Source organism: Pyrgilauda ruficollis, unplaced genomic scaffold, assembly GCF_017590135.1.
Source record: "Pyrgilauda ruficollis isolate IOZ18807 unplaced genomic scaffold, ASM1759013v1 scaffold306, whole genome shotgun sequence".
In the NCBI taxonomy this organism is placed as follows: domain Eukaryota; kingdom Metazoa; phylum Chordata; class Aves; order Passeriformes; family Passeridae; genus Pyrgilauda; species Pyrgilauda ruficollis.
Genome location: NW_024524445.1, coordinates 65,725 through 86,209, shown reverse-complemented (window position 1 = coordinate 86,209; position 20,485 = coordinate 65,725). Strand labels below are relative to the sequence as shown.

The following is a 20,485-nucleotide window of genomic DNA, read 5'->3' as shown; positions in this document are numbered from 1 at the left end:
TTTTTTCCTTTTTTCCCCCTTGTTTTTTTTTTTTTTTTTTTTTTTTTTTTTTTTTTTTTTTAATAAATTATTAATCCCAAGGTTTTTTGGCCTAAAAACTTCTTATCTCAGTTTTTTTGTTGTTGTTGTTTACGAAACGGCTTATCTTTATTTTCACTTTTAAATTCACTCGTCCCACGCTTTTGGCCTTTGCAAACACTTTTCCCAGGTTTCTTCTTTTGTTTGTTTGTTTGTTTTTTGATAATGCTGGCTTTTATCACCTATCCCGTTATTTCAGGGCCTTTAAAACCATTTACCCCAATTTTTTTGGCGTTAAAAGTGATTTATCCTGGCGAGCTTTTGGATGTTTTCAGGGGTGTTGGGTTGGGTTTGGTTCTTTTTCTCTTTTAAAATCACAAATCCTGTTCTCTGATATTTTAAAAGCCACTTAAGGACCTATGCGGGATTTTGTTTTCTTTTGAAATCCCTCATCCCATTTTGGGGAGTTTCAAACCCAGATATCCCCAGCTGCGGCTTTAAAAGCACTTATCCATTTTGCAGCCGTTAAAATCATTTCTCCTCTTTTTGGAGGGGCTTTAAACCCTCTTTTCCCCTTTCTGAGGCCCTTCAAAGCGCTCAGCCCGGATTTTGAGGCTTTCAGAGCTGCTCATCCCGTTTTTGGAGGCCTTTTTAAAAAAAAAACCGTCCCAGATTTTTTGCTTTTTAAAATTACTTTATTAATTTACTTTTTTAAATTTTAATTTACAAAAAGCCCCGGGGCTTTTTGCTTTTAAAAGCTCTCCTCCATTTTCAGAGCTTTAAAGCCCTTGGAACCACTTAGCCATTTTATTTCCCTTTAAAGCCACTTATTCTGCGTTTTTTGGAGACTTCTGAGCCTGTTCACTCCTTTATGGAAAAGTTTAGCTTTTAAAACAAATGATTTCTGAGGAGCCCTCAGCAGGAGCTGTCCCTCGGGTCCGGCAGTGGAAGTCACTTTTCCCGGGCTGCAGGGGCCCTTTCCCACTCTGGGCCTTTTGAAACCGCTCTTCTTCCCGCTTTCGGGGCTTTGGATTCGCTTTTGGGCTTTTAAAATTATTTATTCCTCTTTTCTGGGGAGGATTAAACCACTTACCCCATTTTGCGGGGCTTTTTCAAAGCGCTCAGCCCGGATTTTGAGGCTTTCAGAGCTGCTCATCCCGTTTTTGGAGGCCTTTTTAAAAAAAAAACCATCCCAGATTTTTTGCTTTTTAAAATTACTTTATTAATTTACTTTTTTAAATTTTAATTTACAAAAAGCCCCGGGGCTTTTTGCTTTTAAAAGCTCTCCTCCATTTTCAGAGCTTTAAAGCCCTTGGAACCACTTAGCCATTTTATTTCCCTTTAAAGCCACTTATTCTGCGTTTTTTGGAGACTTCTGAGCCTGTTTTTCTTTCCTTTCTCTTTTCCTTTCCTTTCTCTTTTATTTCCTTTCTCTTTTCCTTTCCTTTGTCTTTTTCTTTCCTTTCTCTTTTCCTTTCCTTTCTCTTTTCCTTTCCTTTCTCTTTTATTTCCTTTCTCTTTTCCTTTCCTTTCTCTTTTCTTTCCTTTCTCTTTTCTTTCCTTTCTCTTTTTCTTTCCCTTCTCTTTTCTTTCCTTTCTCCTCTCCTCCCCTTTCCCCAATTTTGGGGGCCTTTTGAGAATACATCACCGTTTTGGAGGCTTTTACATTTTTTGGCTTTTAAAATTTCCTATCTTGAAGGTTTCTTTTGCTTTTAAAATAATTTCTATTTTTTTCCCTTCACTTTTAAAATCACTTTTCCCATTTTTGAGACTTTCAAAACCAACTATCCTTTTTTTTGTTTGTTTTATAAATAATTTATCCCAGGAATTTTTTTGGCTTTAAAACCACTTATCTTGATTTTTTGGGTTTATTAAACCAATTACCTCTTCTCTTCTCTTCTCTTCTCTTCTCTTCTCTTCTCTTCTCTTCTCTTCTCTTTTTCTCTTTTCTTTTCTTTTCTTTTCTTTTCTTTCCTTTTCCTTTTCTAATTCACTCATTACTTTTTTTATTTTGGCTTTAAAAAAAAATTTACCCTGTATTGGCTCCCCCCCATGCTTTTAAAACCACTCATAGAATTATTTCAAGGCTTTAAAACCTTTTATTCCCCCTTTTTTGGCTTTAAAAATGACTTATCCTAGTGGGGTTTTACTAATGGCTTCTCAAACCACTTGTCCTAATTTTTTGGACTTTAAAATCCACTTATCTTGGGTTTTGGGGCTTTTGACACCACTCAGGCCACTTTTTGTGGTCTTTGAAAACCTCTTATCCACTCTTTTGCTGCTGCAAAACCCACTTGTCTTTTTCTTTCATTTTATTTATTTTTTCTTCCTTTAAAACCACTCGCCGCAATTTTGGGGGTTTAAAAGCCTTATCCCTTTTCCGGGGGCATTTTAAGATCACTTATCTTCTTTTTCCCCGTTTAAAATGCTTTATCTTGGGCCCTTTAGGGGATTTAAAGGCGCTCGTCCCGGTTTGGGGATTTACAGCCCCGTGCCCTTCCCAGGGCATTCCAAAACCACTTATCCCATTCTTTGTGTTTAAATTGACTTTTGCCGGGGTTTTTTGGCTGTCACAACCACCCATCCCACTCTGGGGGCACTGAAAATACTGGACCCCGTTTTTGGGGCTTTTCGAAGGCTTTTCCTGGCCTTTCATTTGTTTTTAAAACCACTTAGACTTTTTTCAATGTGGCCTTTAAAACCACTTATCCCGTTTTATTTTGCTTTTAAAGCCACTTACCCGAACGTCTGGGTTTGGCAAAGCCACTGCCGCCCTCTTTTGTGCCTTTTTGACCCGATTATCCCTTTTTGGGGGTTTTAACCCCTTCGTCGCCGGTTTGGGAGGGAGGGGCGGGGCCACGGGTGCGTTGCCATGGGAACAGGATGCAGCCGTGGAGGTTTTTTTTGGGGGGGGATGTCAAGGACCCCTTTCCATGGGGATTCTGGGGGTCGGCGCCCCGTTTCCATGGCAACGGGAGGGGCAGGGACGCGTTGCCATGGGAACGGGATGCAGCCGTGGGATGGAGGGCTCCAAGTCCCTTTCCGTGTGGATTTTGGGGAGGGGGGGCGAGTCGGGGGCGCTGTTCGGAACCCGAGGGGCTCCGGGGGGGTCCGGAGTGCCCCCAGCCCGCCCCGCAGGTCCGGGCGGCCGCGGCTCCCGTGGGATTTCCCGGTTCTTCTCCCGCCTCGTCCCCGGAATTTGATCGCCCGGAGCCCCCCCGGCGCGGGGGGGGGACAACGACCGGGCGGCCCCGGGGCCTCCGTGCCCCCCCCGGGTGATCATTAACCCGCGGGGGGGCGGGGGTCGGAACCGGGGGTCGGTACCGGGGGTCCCTCCCCCCGCCCCCCCGCGTGGGCGCGATGCGGCGGAGAGAGCGAAGGTGCGGACTGGGGCCCCGGAGCGGGGGTCAGTGCCCCAGGGCCGGGCACAGACCGGCAGCGCTGCTCGGATGGGGCGGCAGAGCCAGCGCGGGTGAGTGGGGGGCGTGGGGGGCTCCCTGAGGTGGGGGGTCATGTAGGGGCCCGGACATTGGGGGCTCCCCAGGCCCACCCAGGGGGTTCAGCGCTGGGCTGGGGTTCAACAGCCGCCCTGAGAGAGGGTTTTGGGGGTGCTGACGGGCTGGGGGGAGGTTTTTGGGGGTCATACAGCTCTCGGGGGTCACACAGTTCTCGGGGGTCACCCCATGGTGTCCCCAGTTCCCCTGGGGTCACCCCATGGTGTCTCTGCTTTCACTGGGGGTCACCCCACGGTCCGCCTGTTTTTTCTGGGTGCTCTGCTCCTCCCCGTGGTGGTTCCAGTTGTGCTGGGGGTCCTGCCTTGGTCCCCCCGCTGGTCCCGGGGGTCACCCCGTGGTCGCCCCAGCTTTGCTGGGCTGGTGGCACTGCTGGAGTGGGGGGTGCTCAGCCGTGCCCCGTTCCCTCTCCGGGGCTGACCCCCGTCCCCGTGTCCCCCAGGATGTGGCAGCTGGGGCTCCCCTGGGCGCTGGCCCTGCTGGTCACCGCGGCCTCCTCGGGCCCCTCCGCCGAGCCCCCGGACCCCGCGTCCATCTTCGCCGACCTGTCCCCGGCGGAGCTGCGGGCCGTGCGGACCTTCCTGATGGAGCGGCCGGAGCTGGGGCTGTCCCCGAGCCGGGGGGGCCCCCTGGCCAAGAACTCGCTCTTCCTGGTGGAGCTGCTGCCCCCCAAGAAGCGCTGGGCGCTGCGGTTCCTGGAGCACGGCGGGGCGCGCCCGCGGCGCGAGGCTCGGGCCGTCATCTTCTTTGGGGCGCAAGCGGAGCCCAACGTCACCGAGCTGGCCGTGGGGCCCCTGCCGCGCCCCAGCTCCTACCGGGCCCTGGCCTTCAAGGGCGGCCGCGCCGTGCCCTTCTGGGCGCGGCCGATGACGCGGCTGGAGTACGAGCTGCTGCACGAGGCGCTGGTGGCCGCCATGGCCCCGCTGGAGCCGCTGCTGCTCGAGGCCACCGGCTTCGGCTTCCAGAACTGCTCCGAGCGCTGCCTCACCTTCTCCGACATCGCCCCGCGCGGGCTGGGCCCCGGCGAGCGCCGCAGCTGGCTGGTGATCCAGCGCTTCGTGGAGGGCTTCTTCCTGCACCCCGCGGGGCTGGAGGTGCTGCTGGACCACCGGGACCCCGACCCGCGGCGCTGGGCCGTGCGCCGGCTCTGGTACAACGGGCGCTACTTCGGCAGCGTGCGGGAGCTGGCCGAGAGCCACGCGCGGGGCGCGCTGCCCCTGGCCCGCCTGCCCGAGCCCCCCGCCCGCCACCTCTTCTCCAGCTACGAGCCCCGCGGGCGCTTCCCCAGCGGGACCCCCACCGAGGTGCACGGCGCCAAGGTGTGCGAGCCGCAGGGCCGGCGCTACCGGCTGCGCGGCAACCGGCTGGAGTACGGCGGCTGGAGCCTGGCCTTCCGGCTGCGCTCCTCGGCCGGCCTGCAGCTCTTCGACGTGCGCTTCGGCGGCGAGCGCGTGGCCTACGAGCTGAGCGTGCAGGAGGCCATCGCCTTCTATGGCGGCCACTCGCCGGCCGCCATGCAGACCAAGTACATGGACGCCGGCTGGGCCATGGGCGCCTCCGGCTACGAGCTGGCGCGCGGCGTGGACTGCCCCGAGACCGCCGCCTTCCTGGACGCCCACCACCTCCTGGACGCCGACGGCCCCGTGCGCTTCCGCCACGCCCTCTGCGTCTTCGAGCTGCCCACGGGCGTGCCCCTGCGCCGCCACTTCGACAGCGACTTCCAGGGCGGCTTCCACTTCTACGCGGGGCTGGAGGGACGGGCGCTGGTGCTCAGGACCACCTCCACCGTCTACAACTATGATTATATCTGGGACTTCCTGCTCTACCCCAACGGCGTCCTGGAGACCAAGGTCCACGCCACCGGCTACATCCACGCCACCTTCTACACGCCGGAGGGCCGGCGCTACGGCAGCCGCGTGCACAGCCACCTCCTGGGCAACATCCACACCCACCTGGTGCACTACAAGGTGGACCTGGATGTCGCAGGTGAAGGGCCCTGGCGGCTCCCGACACCCCCTGGCCATGGGGAGGGTGCTGGGAGAGAGGCTGGACCCATGGGGGGCTCCTGGGGCTGAGGTGCCTTGTTTCTGGAAGGGTGGTACCGCCTGGGCATCACCCGCACCCTCAGGTGATGATCCCCTCCATGGTGGCATCTCTGCAGGGTCACATCTGTCCGTGGTGGTGGGATCTCCCAGCCCTGGTGACATCTGGGGCTCCAGCCCTCTATGGCATCTCTGCAGGGTCCTAGGCCCCCATGAGTGATGGCATCTGCCTGGGGTCCCAGCCCCTCACAGTGGCATCTCTGTGGAGTCCCAGCCCCCCATGGGTGATATTTCCCAGGCCACATCCACGGTACCATCTGCTGGTGCCTCAGCCCCCTGTGGTGGTGGTGGTGGCATTGCCAAGGTGTCCCAGCCCACCTTGGTGGCATCTCCAAGGTGTTCCAGCTCTCCGTGGTGGCATCTCCTCAAAGGCCCTCCTCTCCATGGTGGTGTACCAAACTGGGCCCCAGCCCACCATGATGGCTTGATTGTGGGGTCACAGTCTTCCATGGGGGTGGCATCTCAGCCCTCCACGTTGGCATCTCCATGAGGTCCCAGTCCACATCCATGGTGACGCCCTGCGGTGTCCCACCCCTCCGGGGCGGCACCTCGGCGGTGTCCCACCCTCACACTGGGTGGGGCTGTGCCACCGTGTCCCCTCACCGACGCCCGGTCCCCGCAGGCTCCGGGAACAGCTTCGAGACGATGGACATTCGCTTCGAGAACATCTCCAACCCCTGGAGCGCGGGGGCGCGCGTGGTGCAGCCGTGGCTGCACCGGGAGCCGCGGCGCCGGGAGCGCGAGGCCGCGCTGCCGCTGGACCGGCCCGCGCCGCGCTACCTGCTCTTCTCCAACCCGCGCCGGCGGAACCGCTGGGGCCACCGCCGCACCTTCCGCCTGCAGCTCAGCTCCCACGCCGGGCCCGTGCTGCCCCGCGGCTGGCGTGAGGAGCGCGGCGTCACCTGGGCCAGGTGGGCACCGAGGGGTTCCAGCGTGGGGACGGGGCTGCACGGGGACTCCAGCGTCACCAGGTGTGTCACCTGCGGGGGCACGGTGTCCCTGCCCTGGTCACGCCTTCCTGGGGTGGCACCTCGCCCTGCTGGCACCTCCCCATCCTGCCCTGGAGCTGGAGTAGGTCCTTGGGAGTGGGAGAACCTCCAGAACTGGAAACTCCCCTGGAGCTGGGGAAACTCCCCTGGAGCTGGGGAAACTCCCCTGGGAGTTTGGGACACCCCGGGGCTGAGGGGCTGTTGGAGATGGGGAGCTCCTGGAAGCTGAAGAGTCTCTGGGAGCTGTGAAACACCTTGGGAGATGAGGAAGCCCTGGAAATGGGGACCCCCTCAAGATCTGGGGATCCTCCGAGGGAAACCCCTCCAGAGGTGGGGAGACCCTCAGGGGACCTGGGGAATTCCCCTGGACTTGGGGATCCCCTCAGGAGCTCAGGAGCACACAAAGCTGGGGACCCTCACGCCCCTCACCAGCCCTGTGTCCCCCTGACGTGACTGGGCCATGGGTGGCACAGTCGGGGACCAGGGTAGGGTGGGACAGGACCCCCCGCCCCCAGGCTGACCCCACCCTCACTTGTGGCAGGTACCACCTGGCCGTGACACGGCGCCACGAGAACGAGCCGAGCAGCAGCAGCATCTACACCCAGAACAACCCCTGGGACCCCCCGGTCACCTTCGAGAGCTTCATCCGCGACAACGAGACCATCGAGGACCAGGTGACACACGGGGGGGCACGGGGCACGCGGGGCTGCTGAGGGGCCGGGGGGTTTCGTCCCCAGAGTGGGGTCACCTCTGGGGGCTCCCCAGCTCTCAGGAGCTGCCCAGCTCCAGAGGGTCACCCCAACTCCCGTGGGGAGTCCATGGTGCCACTGACACCGCGGTGTGTCCCCCCAGGACCTGGTGGCCTGGGTGACCGTGGGCTTCCTGCATGTGCCCCACGCCGAGGACATCCCCAACACGGCCACCCCCGGCAACGCCGTCGGCTTCTTCCTGCGCCCCTTCAACTTCTTCAACGAGGACCCGTCGGTGGCGTCGCGAGCCCCGGTGATCGTGCGGCCCCTGGACCCCCCGGCCTGCTCCCGCCTGCAGATCCAGCGCTGGACCCCGGCCAGCCCCGGGCCCTGCGTGCACCCCGAGCCCTTCAGCTACAACGGCACCTACCGCCAGGTGTGACCGGGGACACGGGGACAGCAGCCGGGGCTGGGCCGTGTGCCGCGGGACAGATGCTGCAGAGCCGGTGTCACCTCCCTGACCCCGGCACCATGGGGACGCTGGTGGCACGGGGGCGTGGGACACGTCACACCGTGTCACACGCTGCCACGTGCCAGGCCCAGCACAGGCGGTGTCCCCTCCTCTGACCCCGGCACCGTGCGGGACCCCAGTGACACTGCGGTGTGGGATGTGTCACCCTGTGCCACCTGCCAGGCTCAGTAAAGGCCATGCCAACCCTTCCTCACCATGTGGGTCACTGGTGCCACCAGGACACTGGCTATGGGACACCACACAGTGACACATAGTGTCACACAGTGTCACACAGTGCCACGTGCCAGTAAAGGCAATGTCACCTCCGCTGCTGGCACTGGCACCACGAGGACACTGGTGCCACCAGGACACCGTGGCATGGCTCACGTCACACTGTGACACACGGTACCACCCGTCGGGCTCAGTAAAGGTGGTGCCACCCCTTCTGCCACCACACGGGACCCCAGTGTCACAGGGACATGTCACATGATGCCGTGTGCTGCGCTCACTAAAGGCGATGCCACCTCCTCTGTCCCCGTGTCTCTGCCGATGCTGTGGCCACCAGGATGCCCCAGCCAGTCCCCAGTGTCACAAGGTTTCACCGCGGTGACATCTGAGGTCGTTGTCCCTCCCCCGCAGCTCCCAGGTGGTGACACACAGAGCCGGGGTCTCTGTCTGGTTTATTGGGGGCACCTACGCGGGGGTGACATGCAGGGTGACATGGGACAAACACAGCACGCGCTACGGGGCGGCCGGGCAGGGGCAGCCCCTCGAGCCCTGCGTCCCCTCCCTGTGCGGGGGGTGACACTGCCGCGTGTCACCCGGCTGTGCGGGGGGCTCGGGGACGCGCGGCCCGGCCGGACGGGGAGGGGCACACGGAGGGTCCCGACCCTCCCTCAGCCGGGGGTCCCGGGGGACACGGGGGGCACACACGGACCCACCGGGCCCCACACGCCACTGGGGGGTCCTGGCGGGGGGACACGGTGGGGACACGGCGGGGACACACACACACACACATACACACACAGACGGGGGGGCAACACGCGTGTCCCAGCGCAGCGGGACCCCCCGACACACACGTGACGTCCTGGGGACAGGACCGGGGACACACCTGTGCACACCTGTGCACACACACACCTGTGCACCCCCCGCCGCCCCGGGGCTCGGGCAGGAGGAGGGGGAGGAGGAGGAGGAAGAGCAGCACAGTCTGACAGTCCGGGGCAGGGGGCCCCAGGATGAGGTGGGATACGGGGGTCCCGGCGGCCCCGAGCCCCCCGCTGGCACCGAGGGCAGTGTCCATGGGGCAGCCGGGGCCCGGGCAGGGCTCTGGGGACCCCAGGGCTGGGGGCTCTGCGTCCCCACCTTGCGGGGTCAGGGGTCCCAGGGCTCTGGGTGTCCCACGGCCTGGGCTTTGGGGGTCCCACATGCTGGGGACAGGGGTCCTGTGGCTCCGGGGGTCCCATGTGCCGGGCTCCGGGGGTCCCGGGGGTCCCAGGTGCCAGGGTGCGGGGCTCCGAGGACTCTGGGGGTCCCACATTCGGGGGCCGGGGGTCCCAGGGCTCCAGGGCTCCCAGGGTCGGAGCCGGGGGTCCTGTGACTCCGGGGGTCCCCGCTGGTGCGTCCAGGGCTGCGGGCCGAGGGGTCCGGGGCTCCCACACGCCGGGGTCAGGGGTCCCGCGTCCTGGGCTTTGGGGGTCCCGCGTCTCGGGGTCTGAGGACTCCAGGGTCCCACGTCCTGGGGTCCGAGGGCTGCGGGGGTCCCGCTTTCCGGGGTCGGGGGTCCCGTGGCTCCAGGGGTCCCGCCGCGCCCCGGCGCTCCCATTAGCTGCCGGGGTCGGAGCAGTGTCTCTGGAGCGGGGGGGTCCCCGGGGGGGTCCCCGGGGGGGGGGGGCAGCGCCCCGGGCAGGGAGCGGCGCCGCGGGGGGGGCGGCTCCAGCAGCAGCACCACGTCCGGGGGGTCCGGGGCGCGCGGGGGGCGCGGGACCTGCGGAACGGGGGGGTCAGTGTGGGGGGCACCGCCACCCGGGGCTCGGGGTGCCCTCCCCCGCCCCCCCGGCACACCCGGGGGCGACCCCCGCGCACCGAGGGGCAGGAGGGCACGGCGGGCGGCACCCTCAGTCCGAGGGGCTCGGGGGAGACCCCAGCCCACGATGGACAGCGAGACCAAGTGACGCCCCCCAAACCCGGCACACCCCAGCCCGGGGGGCTCCGGGGTGACCCCAACCCACAGAGCCCGCCAGCGGAACGCCCCCAGCCCGGGTGAGCGGGGTCCCTCACCTGAGCGAGCGGCCGGATGGGGGTGACGGGCAGGGCGGGGGGCAGCGGCCCCGGGGGGGGCTGGTGCGGGGAGCTCAGGGCGCTGTAGGCGGGGGGCACCAGCACCTGGCGCTGCAGCAGCTGCACGATGGACGAGATGTCCGTGCTCAGCCGGGACTCCAGCCTGCGGGGCAGCCACGCCGTGAGACCCCCAGCCCACCCCTCCCCTGCCCCAGGACCCCGGCACCCCCCTGTCCCACCTCAGCGGGGATGGGAGCATTGAGCCTGGGGTGAGGGGTCCCCCGTTCCCCTCCCCAGCCAGGGCTCTCTGGACCCCCAAAGCCCCCGGCACCCCCAGCCCACCCCTCCCCTGCCCCAGGACCCCGGCACCCCCCTGTCCCACCTCAGCGGGGATGGGAGCATTGAGCCTGGGGTGAGGGGTCCCCCGTTCCCCTCCCCGCCCTCCCCCGCCCCCCCGGCACACCCGGGGGCGACCCCCGCGCACCGAGGGGCAGGAGGGCACGGCGGGCGGCACCCTCAGTCCGAGGGGCTCGGGGGAGACCCCAGCCCACGATGGACAGCGAGACCAAGTGACGCCCCCCAAACCCGGCACACCCCAGCCCGGGGGGCTCCGGGGTGACCCCAACCCACAGAGCCCGCCAGCGGAACGCCCCCAGCCCGGGTGAGCGGGGTCCCTCACCTGAGCGAGCGGCCGGATGGGGGTGACGGGCAGGGCGGGGGGCAGCGGCCCCGGGGGGGGCTGGTGCGGGGAGCTCAGGGCGCTGTAGGCGGGGGGCACCAGCACCTGGCGCTGCAGCAGCTGCACGATGGACGAGATGTCCGTGCTCAGCCGGGACTCCAGCCTGCGGGGCAGCCACGCCGTGAGACCCCCAGCCCACCCCTCCCCTGCCCCAGGACCCCGGCACCCCCCTGTCCCACTCTCCTCTCAGGTGGCTCGGGGGGCTCAGCTTGGCCTGGGGGTCTCCCCTTCCTTCTTTTCCTGCTCACGGTTCTCCAGACCCCTTTGGCAATGGGGGGCTCCCAGGGGGTCCCACCCGGGCCCCCCGGATTTACCTGTTGAGCTGTTTTTGGAGCAGATCCAAGCGGGATTCCAGGTCGGAGCGCTGGCGGCGGGTCAGGGTTGGGGGGGGATTTGGGGGGGGCCCGTGGGAACAACGGGGGAGCTCCTGGTACTGGCGGCCCCGGGTGTCACCCCAAAAACTGAAGATGTTGGAGACCCCCGAGAAGGCGCCTGGAAAAGGAGCTGGGGCTTTTGGGGGGTTCCACAGCCTTAAACAGGGAGGGGAGGATATGGACCCCCTATCCAACAGGGGGGCCCAACCAGGGACCCCTATCCCCACCTGAGGGGGTGCAGGGGCAGTTGAGGGGCAGGGCTGAGAATGGGGGGTTCAAGGTTTGGGGGGAGCTCTAGAACCCTGAGAGAGGAGAACAGAAGCAGGGAACCCCCAGCCCACCTTTCACCTGAGGGCTCCAGGGGCGCAGGGGCAGTGTGAGAGGGGGGTCAGGGGCTGGGGAGCCAGGGTGTGCTGCAGTTCTGGGGGTCTGCAGGACCCCGAGTGGGGAGGGAAGGAATGGGGGACTCCCCAAGCCCAGCTGAGGGGGGCACAGGGGGGCAGTGGCAGGCGCTGGACAGGGGATGGGGTGGGGGCAGGGCTGGGGACAGCAGCGCCAGGGTTTGGGGTGTCCTCCGAGCCCCGGGTGAGGAGGGGAGGAAGGGGCCGCCCCCACGCTGAGCCCCCGGCCCACCTGAGAGGGGGTTGCACATATCGCTGCCCTCTCGCTCCTCGGGCTCGGGGGGAGCCGGGGGGGCGCTGCGGAACGGGGACAGCGCGGTGGCCCCCGGAGGGGGCGCGGGGGGCTCCTCCTCGTCACTGGAGGCGCAGCTGGAGGGGCTGGGGGGGTCCCACTCGGCCGGGCCTCGGGGGGCTCCGGGGGCTTGGCCCCCCCCGCCGTCCCCCCGCAGCGCCCGGGACTCCCCGGGACTGGCGGCATCTGCAGGGGACAGACCGGGGTCAGGGCTGGGCCACCCCGGGGTCACCCCGGGGGTCCCGGCCCCCCGACCCCACCTTTCTCGGGGCGCCGGCGGAAGGACAGCTTGCGGCGCCGGAGCCGGGAGAAGCCCGCGTCCAGCTCGTCGCTGCCCGGGGAGCCGGGGATCATGTTGGTCTGCGGGGACACGGGGGCACAGTCGGGGGGCTGCCGGACCCCCCCGCTTCTTCAGGACCCCCCAGAGCTCTCAGCCCCTCGCAATTTGCTCAGCGCCCCCTCCCTTGCTCAGGACCCCCCACCCAAAACTGCACAGAATCCCCCAGCTTGCTCAGGACCCCCAGCCTCTCTCAGGAGCCCCAGCTTGCTCAGGACCCCCAGCCTCTCTCAGGACCCCCAGCCTCTTCCGAGGCTCTCCTGGCTCGCTCAGAATCCCCCAAGACTGCTTGAAACCCCCCAACAACCTGCTTCAAACTCCCCCAACTTCCTCGAGACTCCCAGTTTGCTCAGGACCCTCCAAACTGCTCAGGACCCCCCTCAGCTCGCTCTGAACCCCCTGTTTGTTCAGGACCACCCCTTTTCCATGTCCCCCCGGTTCACTAGGAGCTCCCGGCTTGCACGGGCCCCCCCGTTTCGGAACCCACCCCCCGGGCCCCCCCTCACGTCGCGCAGGTTGAAGGTGATCTCGAGGGTGCCCCAGAAGCGGTCGGAGAACTCGGGGTACATGTCGAGCACCTCGAGCAGGTCCTCGCGCAGGATCTTGTGCAGGTCGCAGTAGGTGAGCGCCCGAACGTCCGCCCGCGACTTGCCGGGCCGGGCGTGCAGGTGCAGCGGCTCCCCGAAGGTGTCGTTCTTACCTGGGGGGCACGGGGGCTCAGGGGGCCTGCGCGGCCCCGGCCGCCCCTGCGGCCCCCAAAGTGTCCCTGTGACCTGGGGGAGCTGGGGGGACACCCGGCACGGAGGGGTCACCTCGGGGCACTCGGCTGTGACCAGGGCTGGGGGACCCCGGGGCACTCAAGGTGACCCCAAAGCTGGGGGGATCCGGGAGGTGCAGGGGTCGCTTGGCGTGCCTGGGAGCCACCGGGGGGGCACTCGCGTTGTGCACAGGACTGGGGGGCCCCGGGGGGCAGGAGGGTCCCCAAAAGGTGGGGGTCAGGATGGGCTCTCCCCCAGCACTGGGGGGTCCCGGGATGGGGGGGATCCCTCGGGAGGCAGGTGGGGTGTCACCCGAGGAGCACCGGGGGGGATCTCCAGGAGATGGGGTGCCACCCTGGGGGGCTGGCAGGACCCCCCGCGGGGCACTGCGGGACCCCCGGGCCGCTCCTGGGGGCTCACCCAGGATGGCGACCACGACGTCGCCGCGCAGGATCTCGATGGAGCCGCGGGAGATGAAGTAGAGCGCGGTGAGCACGTCCCCGGCGTGCACCAGCGTGTCCCCGGGGGGGGCGTGGGTGGTCTTGAACTTCATGGCCAGCGCCCGCAGGCAGCCCTTGGTGGCGCCGCGGAACGGGGCACAGTTCTGCAGCAGGCTGCGGTTCAGGTGCAGGCAGATGTCGGCCTGCAGGCACTCGGGGAACCCCTTCAGCACCTGGGGGGCACCGGGGGGTCACAGGGGGCCACAGCGCTTTGGGGCTGCCGGGGATCGGGGGCGTGGCAGGGTTTAGGGGTCCCGGAGGGTCTCGCTGTGGTCACACTGATGCTGCTGGTGCAGGACCAGGCGTGCTGGAAATGCTCCCTCAGGAGGGGGGCTGAGGGCCAGGCGGGTTTGGGGGTCCCGTGGGGATTTGGGGTTTTTTGGGGGTCTCACCATGGTCACACTGATGCTGCTGAGCACGACCAGGCGTGCTGGAAATGCCCCCTCAGGAGGGGGGCTGAGGGCCAGGCGGGTTTGGGGGTGTTTTTGGGGGTCTCACCACGTTCATGTCAATGCAGTTGGTGCAGGACCAGGCGTGCTGGAAGAGGGGCTGAGGGCTGGGGGTGTTTAGGGGTCCCAGGGGAGATTTGGGGGTGTTTTTGGCGTGTTTTTGGGCTCTCACCGCGTTCATGTGGATGCCGTGCTGGAAGAGGGGCAGAGGGCTGGGGGTTTTGGGGTCCCAGGGGGGTTTGGGGTATTTTTGGGGTTTCTCAGGGCCCTCACCGCGTTCATGTCGATGCCGTTGGTGTAGGACCAGGCGTGCTGGAAGAGGGGCTGAGGCCATGGGGGGTTTAGGGGTCCCAGGGGGGTTTGGGGTGTTTTTCGGGTTTCTCAGGGCCCTCACCGCGTTCATGTCGATGCCGTTGGTGTAGGACCAGGCGTGCTGGAAGTACTCCTCGAGGCGCTGGCGCAGCGGGTTGGGGATCTGGTGGAAGCGGATGAACTCGCGCACGCGCAGCATCTGCGTGTGGTAGCGCGCCGTGCCCGAGTACAGCCGCTGGATGATGGCCGACACGTTCCCGAAGATGCTGGCGTACATCAGCGCTGGGGGGGCAGCGTCAGGGCGGCTCTGCACCCCCGAGCCCCCCAAACCTCCGCCGCCAGCCCCTGGCCCGGCCTGCAGGGTCCCCGCGTCCCCAGGCACGAGCAGCGGGTGCCGGCCGAGGTGCTCCCAAGGATGCTGCCCTACGTCGGTGCTGGGGGGCATCCCGGGGGGCTGAGCACCCCCAAACCCCCACAAACCTCCCCAGACCCCCACTGCTGCCAGGTACCCATCATCGTGGAGGGTTCCCACTGTCACTGGGGGTCCCCACCGTCACAGGGGGGTGTCCATCACCAGAGTGCCCCTTGTCACAGGGGTCCCATCAGCACAGGAGCTCCCATCACCACGGGAGTGTCCCCATCACCACAGAGTGCCCGCTGTCACAGCAGTCCCCATCACCACACGGGTTCCCACTGCCACTGGACCCCATAACTGTGAGGGTCCCCACTGTCTCGGAGGTCCCCATCGTCATGGAGGGGCGTCATCGTCACGCTGGTGCCAAGAGTCATCAGGGGAATCCTCAGATGCCTGAGCCCACCCGTCCAGGAGTGCACACTCACAGGTGTGAGCATACACACACAGCTCTGCACACTCACAGGTGTGAGCATACACACACAGCCCTGCACACTCACAGGTGTGAGCATACACACACAGCCCTGCACACTCACAGGTGTGAGCATACACACACAGCCCTGCACACTCACAGGTGTGAGCATACACACACAGCCCTGCACACTCACAGGTGCTCTCACAGCCCATGGGCACTCACATCCCATTGCCTGACGCAGAGGGAGATCTCCTGGAGCTGCTGTTGGGGGACGGGTTGCCAAGGCCCCCGGGGCTCCCACACACACCTGGCTGCACACACAGGTGCTCACACACACCCGGTGAGCAGGCACACACTCACACACCCAGTGTGCAGACACACACTCACACACTCTCACACACGCAGTGTGCAGCTCTACACTCTCACACACACACACTTTCACACACACATACTCACACACACACACTCTCACACACACAGGTGTGCAGGCACACACACACACTCTCACACACACACTCACACACACACACACTCACACAGCTCTCACACACCCAGGTGTGCAGGCACACACACACACTCACACACACACTCACACAGCCCTCACACACCCAGGTGTGCAGGCACGCGCTCTCACAGCCCTCACAGCCTACTCACACAGCTCTCACACACCCAGGTGTGCAGGCACACACTCCCACAGCCCTCACAGCCCGGGCACTCACATCCGATGAGCATGACGCAGATGGAGAAGATCTTCTCAGAGTTGGTGTTGGGGGACACGTTGCCGAAGCCCACGCTGGTGAGGCTGCTGAAGGTGAAGTAGAGCGCGGTGACGTACTTGTCCTTGATGGAGGGCCCGAAGCTGCCGTTCAGGGGCTTGCCGATCTGCTGTCCCAGCGCGTGCAGCCAGCCCGTGCGCTGCCCCTCCACGTTGCCGATGGCGTACCAGATGCAGGCCAGCCAGTGGGCGATCAGGGCGAAGGTGCACATGAGCAGGAACAGCACGGCCGCGCCGTACTCCGAGTAGCGGTCCAGCTTCCGCGCCACGCGCACCAGCCGCAGCAGCCGCGCCGTCTTCAGCAGCCCGATCAGCGTCGTGGTCTGGGAACGGCACCGAAAGGGTTACAGGGGTGGGGATACCCAGGGAGCCGCAGAGGGGAGAGGGGGAGGTCCATGCTCTCGCCCCACATCAGCAGCCCAATGAACTCGGGGTCTGGGAAATGGCACAGAAAGGGTTACAGGGGTGGGGATACCCCAGGGAGCCGCAGAGGGGAGAGGGGGAGTCCATGCTCTCACCCCACATCAGCAGCCCAATGAGCTCGGGGTCTGGGAAACGGCACGGAAAGGGTTACAGGGGTGGGGATACCCCAGGGAGCCGCAGAGGGGAGAGGGGGGCTCCATGCTCTCTCCCCACCTCAGCCCAATGGACTGGGGAACGGCACGGAAAGGGTTACGGGGGTGGGGATATCCCGGGGATCCACAGAACAGAGAGGGGGGCTCCATGCTCTCTCCCCACCTCAGCCCAATGGACTGGGGAACGGCACGGAAAGGGTTACAGGGATGGGGACACCCCAAGGAGCCGCAGAGGGGAGAGGGGGGCTCCATGCCCTCGCCCCACACCAGCAGCCCCAGCAGTGTTGTGGTCTGGGGGACAGGAAAAGGGGAGGGGACAAGAGTGAAGAGACACCCTCAGAACCCCAAAAGGGTGGGGGGTCCCTGCCCCAAGCCAGGCACCTCCATTCTGGGGGCTCCCCCTGGCCCAGGAGTCCCCCAGGGTGAAGGAGTCTGGGGAGGGGGGAAGGGAGGTCACCAGGACAGCAGAGGCAGAGAGCTCCCACAGACCCCTGGCAGGGCAGAAGGTGCCATGAGCCCCTGCCCCTCTCCCCACAGCAGCCCCAGGTGTCCCCAGTGTCCCATCCAGAGCAGAGGTGGTCTGGGAGGGAGGTTCAGGGGGGTCACCGGGGCACTGGTGGGTGCATGTGGGACCCCCAGGCACCCCCCACGGGCAGAGCCAGCACCCAGGAGCAGCACCCACCACCCCACACCCACCCCAGCTCTGGGGGCACGGGTGGGACCCCCAGAGCAGCACCCTGCACCCCACATCACCTCCTCAGAGCCGGAGCCGAAGATGAGCAGGTCGAAGGGGATGGCGGCCACCATGTCGATGAGGAACCAGCCCTTGAAGTAGTGGATGGCGATCTTGGCGGGGTGGCTGACCACCTCCTCGTTGGAGTTGACGTAGGTGGTGCGGAAGTTGATGAGGATGTCGATGATGAACATGATGTCCACGATGAGGTCCACCACGTTGAGCGGGCTGCAGGAGTAGCCGCAGTGGTGGCGCTGCGCCTCCTCGGAGTCGCTGAGCAGGAAGGCGGCCGAGTAGGGCGTGAAGATGGCAGTGTAGATGACCAGCAGCAGGATCAGCCAGTCCCACACGGCCTTGAAGGGGCTGTAGTGCAGGATGGTCCATCGGTGGATGCGCGGCGCCTGCAGCTTGTACTCGGGGAGCACGTCGGCACCCAGGGACAGCACCTGGGCCGGGGGGACAGGGGCTCAGCCCTGCACCCCAACACCCACGGGAGCAGCCCCTCCCACCCCAACCCCAACCACTGTGGTGCTGGGGCCTGGCTGGGGGCCTTGGCCGTGGTGGGTCAGGGCTGGACCCAGGAGTTCTGGGGGGCCTTTACAGCCTCAGCAGTGCTGTGACACTCTGGGGTGAGGTGGGACCCCCAAAGGGCAAGGAGGGGCACGTGGGGGGCTGCAGGGGGGCAGTGCTGCTGCAGGGCTCAGAGCCCAGCCTGGGGACAGGTGGGGACCAGGCTCAGGGGCGTTGGGTCATCACTGGACCTCGTGGTCTTCAAGGTCCTTCCCAAAAGCAACGTTCTGTGACTCTGGGGGGTGCAGAGGGACCCCAGCACAGGCCATGAGGGGTGCAGGGACACCACCACGTGTGACCAGGGGTGCCAGGAGAACAGCTGGAGGGCACAGGGGCACAAAGCCCCCCCACAGCACAGAGCTGCCCCCCCCTCCTGCCCCACAAACACCGCCAGGGCAGCTCCCACCCCAAACAGCCACAGACACGATGCTGCCCTGGGCCCAGCTCTGGGCCCCAGCTCCGTGCCCCCAGCCCTGGCCACCCCCATCGGGGGGCACGGCCTCCCCCTGGCATTTCCATCCGGAGGGCACAGACCCCTCCCCACGTGCCAGGCCCTGTGCAGAACACCTGCACGTCCTGGGGGCACAACCCCAGGGGTCTTGGTCATCCTTGGGGGTGCCTGGGGTGGTCCACAGGGTCCATCACCACCACAGCCCCAGGGCAAGGGTGAGAGGTGACAGGGGGTGACCCACGGACCCCCGTCCTGTGTCCCACAGGGGTCACAGCCTCCCTTCTGCCCTGTGGGGGTCACGGTGCCCCCTGCACCCCCTGGGGGTCCCCTTGCCCCTCCAGGCCCGTCGTGGGGCTCCATCTGCTGCTGCACCACAGGGAGGGGATGGGCACAGTCCCCCCCCATCGGCCCCCAGCCCCGAGGGGGCCCCTGGGGGGCCGGGGTGCCCCCGCCATGCAGAGCCAGAGCTTTATGTAAGCCCCAAACCCTCGCGAATAGTGCCGAGGACTCGGCCCGAGGCCCCCACAGCCCCCGCCAGGTCTCGGGTGGGCACAGAGCCCCCCACCCACGCGGCACCCCCGCCCGCCCGGCCGGGTCCCCGGGGGCGCAGGAAGGGGCGGCACCGGTACCTTCTCCCGCTGTCCGTGCCCGCTGCCATCGCGGCGGAGCCCCAGGCAGGCGCTGCAGAGGGGGACCCCGGGCATGGGGCAGGGCCCGGGGGGCGGCCCGGCCCGGGGGGGCGCGGGGGAGGCGCCCGGGAACTCCTGCAGCAGCTGCAGGAGCGCGGGCAGCATCCTCGGGGTGGGGGGGGGGACAGGGGTCAGCCCCCGCCGGCCCGGGGGTGCCGGGGACCCCCCCACCCCGGCCCCCTGCCCATTGCGTGCCCCGGGACCCCCGGCGGCAGCGGGACCCCCGGCGTGGCGCGCCAGCCGCGCTCCGCCGGAGCCGACGGGAATTATTGGGGCGGAAATTTTTCCCAGGCTGCTCCGCTGCCGCTGCCACGGCACGGCCAGGGCTGCCCCCCCGGCCCCCCAGCGCCCCCCGGGCCCCCGGCACGCGGGGACACCGCGGGGACACCGCTGTGGCTGTGCGTGCCCTCGGGCGACACCGCACGGGCTGGGACATGTCACAACCCCCGGCAGCCCCGGGGCACCCCGAGGGCACCCCGAGGGCACCCCGGCACCCCCAGCTGGCCCAGGTGTGGGGGCAGAGCTGTCCATGGCAACGAGGGGACACACCTGTGCCAGGGACACGCAGGGGACACGCCAGCGTGTCCCCCCACCCGTGCGGTGCCCACAACCCGGGATGCGTTCCCATCCCAGCCAGAACGTGTCCCCCACTGCCACCGCCCCCCGGGACACAGGCCCCGTCACCTCTGTCCCCAGGCGCCACCAGCCGCCGTGGCCTCGTGGGGCAGCGGGAACAGCCACGGGGCGATGGGACATGCCGTGCTGGGGCACGGGCTGATGGCACCGGGACACGCGGTGACACGCGGTGACACGGGCACACGGTGCCAGGGACACGCAGTGATGGCACCGGGACACGCGGTGACACGCGGTGGCACACAGTGACAGAGGCACACAGCCCCGGGGACACAGAGCGATGGCACTGGGACACACGGCGGTGGCGCTGGCACACGTGGTGACAGTGCCGGGACACACGGTGACACGCGATGACAGCACTGGGACACACGGCAGCTCCTGCGTCACGACCGCCACCCCCACGCGGGGATTCCCGCTGCCACCCGTGTCCCCACGCGCCGTGTGACGGAGGGACGAGGCCACCGCGTCCTGCGAGCAGGGGGTCCCCGCCCCCAGCCCCTCCTGGGGAGCTGCACCCCAACACCCCCGTGCCCCAGGCGCGTTCCCCGGGGGTGTGACGGGGGCCTGGGGACACGGGGGTGGCAGGTCCCGGGGCACAGAGCCCCCCGCCGTGCCCGCAGGAAGCCTGGGGGTGTCCCCAGGGGGGCCCTGGAGGGGGACCCCAACCCCCGAGAGCCCGAGCCCCCCTGGCTGTGCTGGCTCGGAGGGGTGGGGGGCGGGGGGCCGGGGCCCGCGGAAGGCCCCGGGGGCGGTGGGGGGGTCCCGCCGTCTACGGCACCCCCCGCTCCCCGCCGAGCCGTGCGGCCCCCGTGGGGGCGGCCCACAGCCCACCTGAGCTCCCCCCAGCCGTGACTCTCACGGGGACCCCCGGCCCTGCAGGAGCTGGGCAGGGACGGAAGGCACGGCAGAGTCACCAGGACCCCCAGGCAGTCACAGCCCCCCAAAATGCACCCCCACTCATCAGCCCCGCAG

The 20,485-nt window shown here is 65.8% G+C and overlaps 2 protein-coding genes across 2 annotated transcripts in view; one reads left to right on the top strand and one right to left on the bottom strand.

Annotated features, from left to right (window-relative positions):
• Positions 1-3,425: 3,425 nt before the first annotated feature.
• Positions 3,426-7,763, top strand: AOC1 (amine oxidase copper containing 1). The gene is made up of 5 exons (XM_041473894.1): positions 3,426-3,490; positions 3,973-5,516; positions 6,255-6,543; positions 7,163-7,295; positions 7,474-7,763. The coding sequence occupies exons 1-5, from the start codon at positions 3,468-3,470 to the stop codon at positions 7,750-7,752; spliced, it is 2,268 nt and encodes a 755-aa protein (XP_041329828.1). The 5' UTR covers positions 3,426-3,467; the 3' UTR covers positions 7,753-7,763.
• Positions 7,764-8,484: 721 nt separating this feature from the next.
• Positions 8,485-20,485, bottom strand: part of LOC121356984 (potassium voltage-gated channel subfamily H member 2-like) — a 21,658-nt gene continuing 9,657 nt past the window's right edge. Inside the window, exons 5-15 of the mRNA XM_041473900.1 lie at positions 17,191-17,616; positions 15,807-16,185; positions 14,343-14,542; positions 13,420-13,672; positions 12,748-12,941; positions 12,165-12,264; positions 11,845-12,090; positions 11,152-11,329; positions 10,729-10,940; positions 10,099-10,304; positions 8,485-9,805 (exon numbers count right to left, since the gene is read on the bottom strand). Coding sequence (XP_041329834.1) covers positions 8,639-9,805; positions 10,099-10,304; positions 10,729-10,940; positions 11,152-11,329; positions 11,845-12,090; positions 12,165-12,264; positions 12,748-12,941; positions 13,420-13,672; positions 14,343-14,542; positions 15,807-16,185; positions 17,191-17,616 — 3,561 coding nt within the window. The 3' untranslated portion in view covers positions 8,485-8,638. The remainder of the gene's footprint in view (positions 9,806-10,098; positions 10,305-10,728; positions 10,941-11,151; positions 11,330-11,844; positions 12,091-12,164; positions 12,265-12,747; positions 12,942-13,419; positions 13,673-14,342; positions 14,543-15,806; positions 16,186-17,190; positions 17,617-20,485) is intronic.

Bases quoted from the DNA above. Each gene is read 5' to 3' on its own strand.
- AOC1 (XM_041473894.1), top strand. From the start codon at position 3,468: ATGGGGCGGCAGAGCCAGCGCGG. The intron at 5,517-6,254 runs GTGAAGGGCCCT...CGGTCCCCGCAG, and splicing joins GGTGGACCTGGATGTCGCAG to GCTCCGGGAACAGCTTCGAG. The intron at 6,544-7,162 runs GTGGGCACCGAG...CACTTGTGGCAG, and splicing joins CGCGGCGTCACCTGGGCCAG to GTACCACCTGGCCGTGACAC.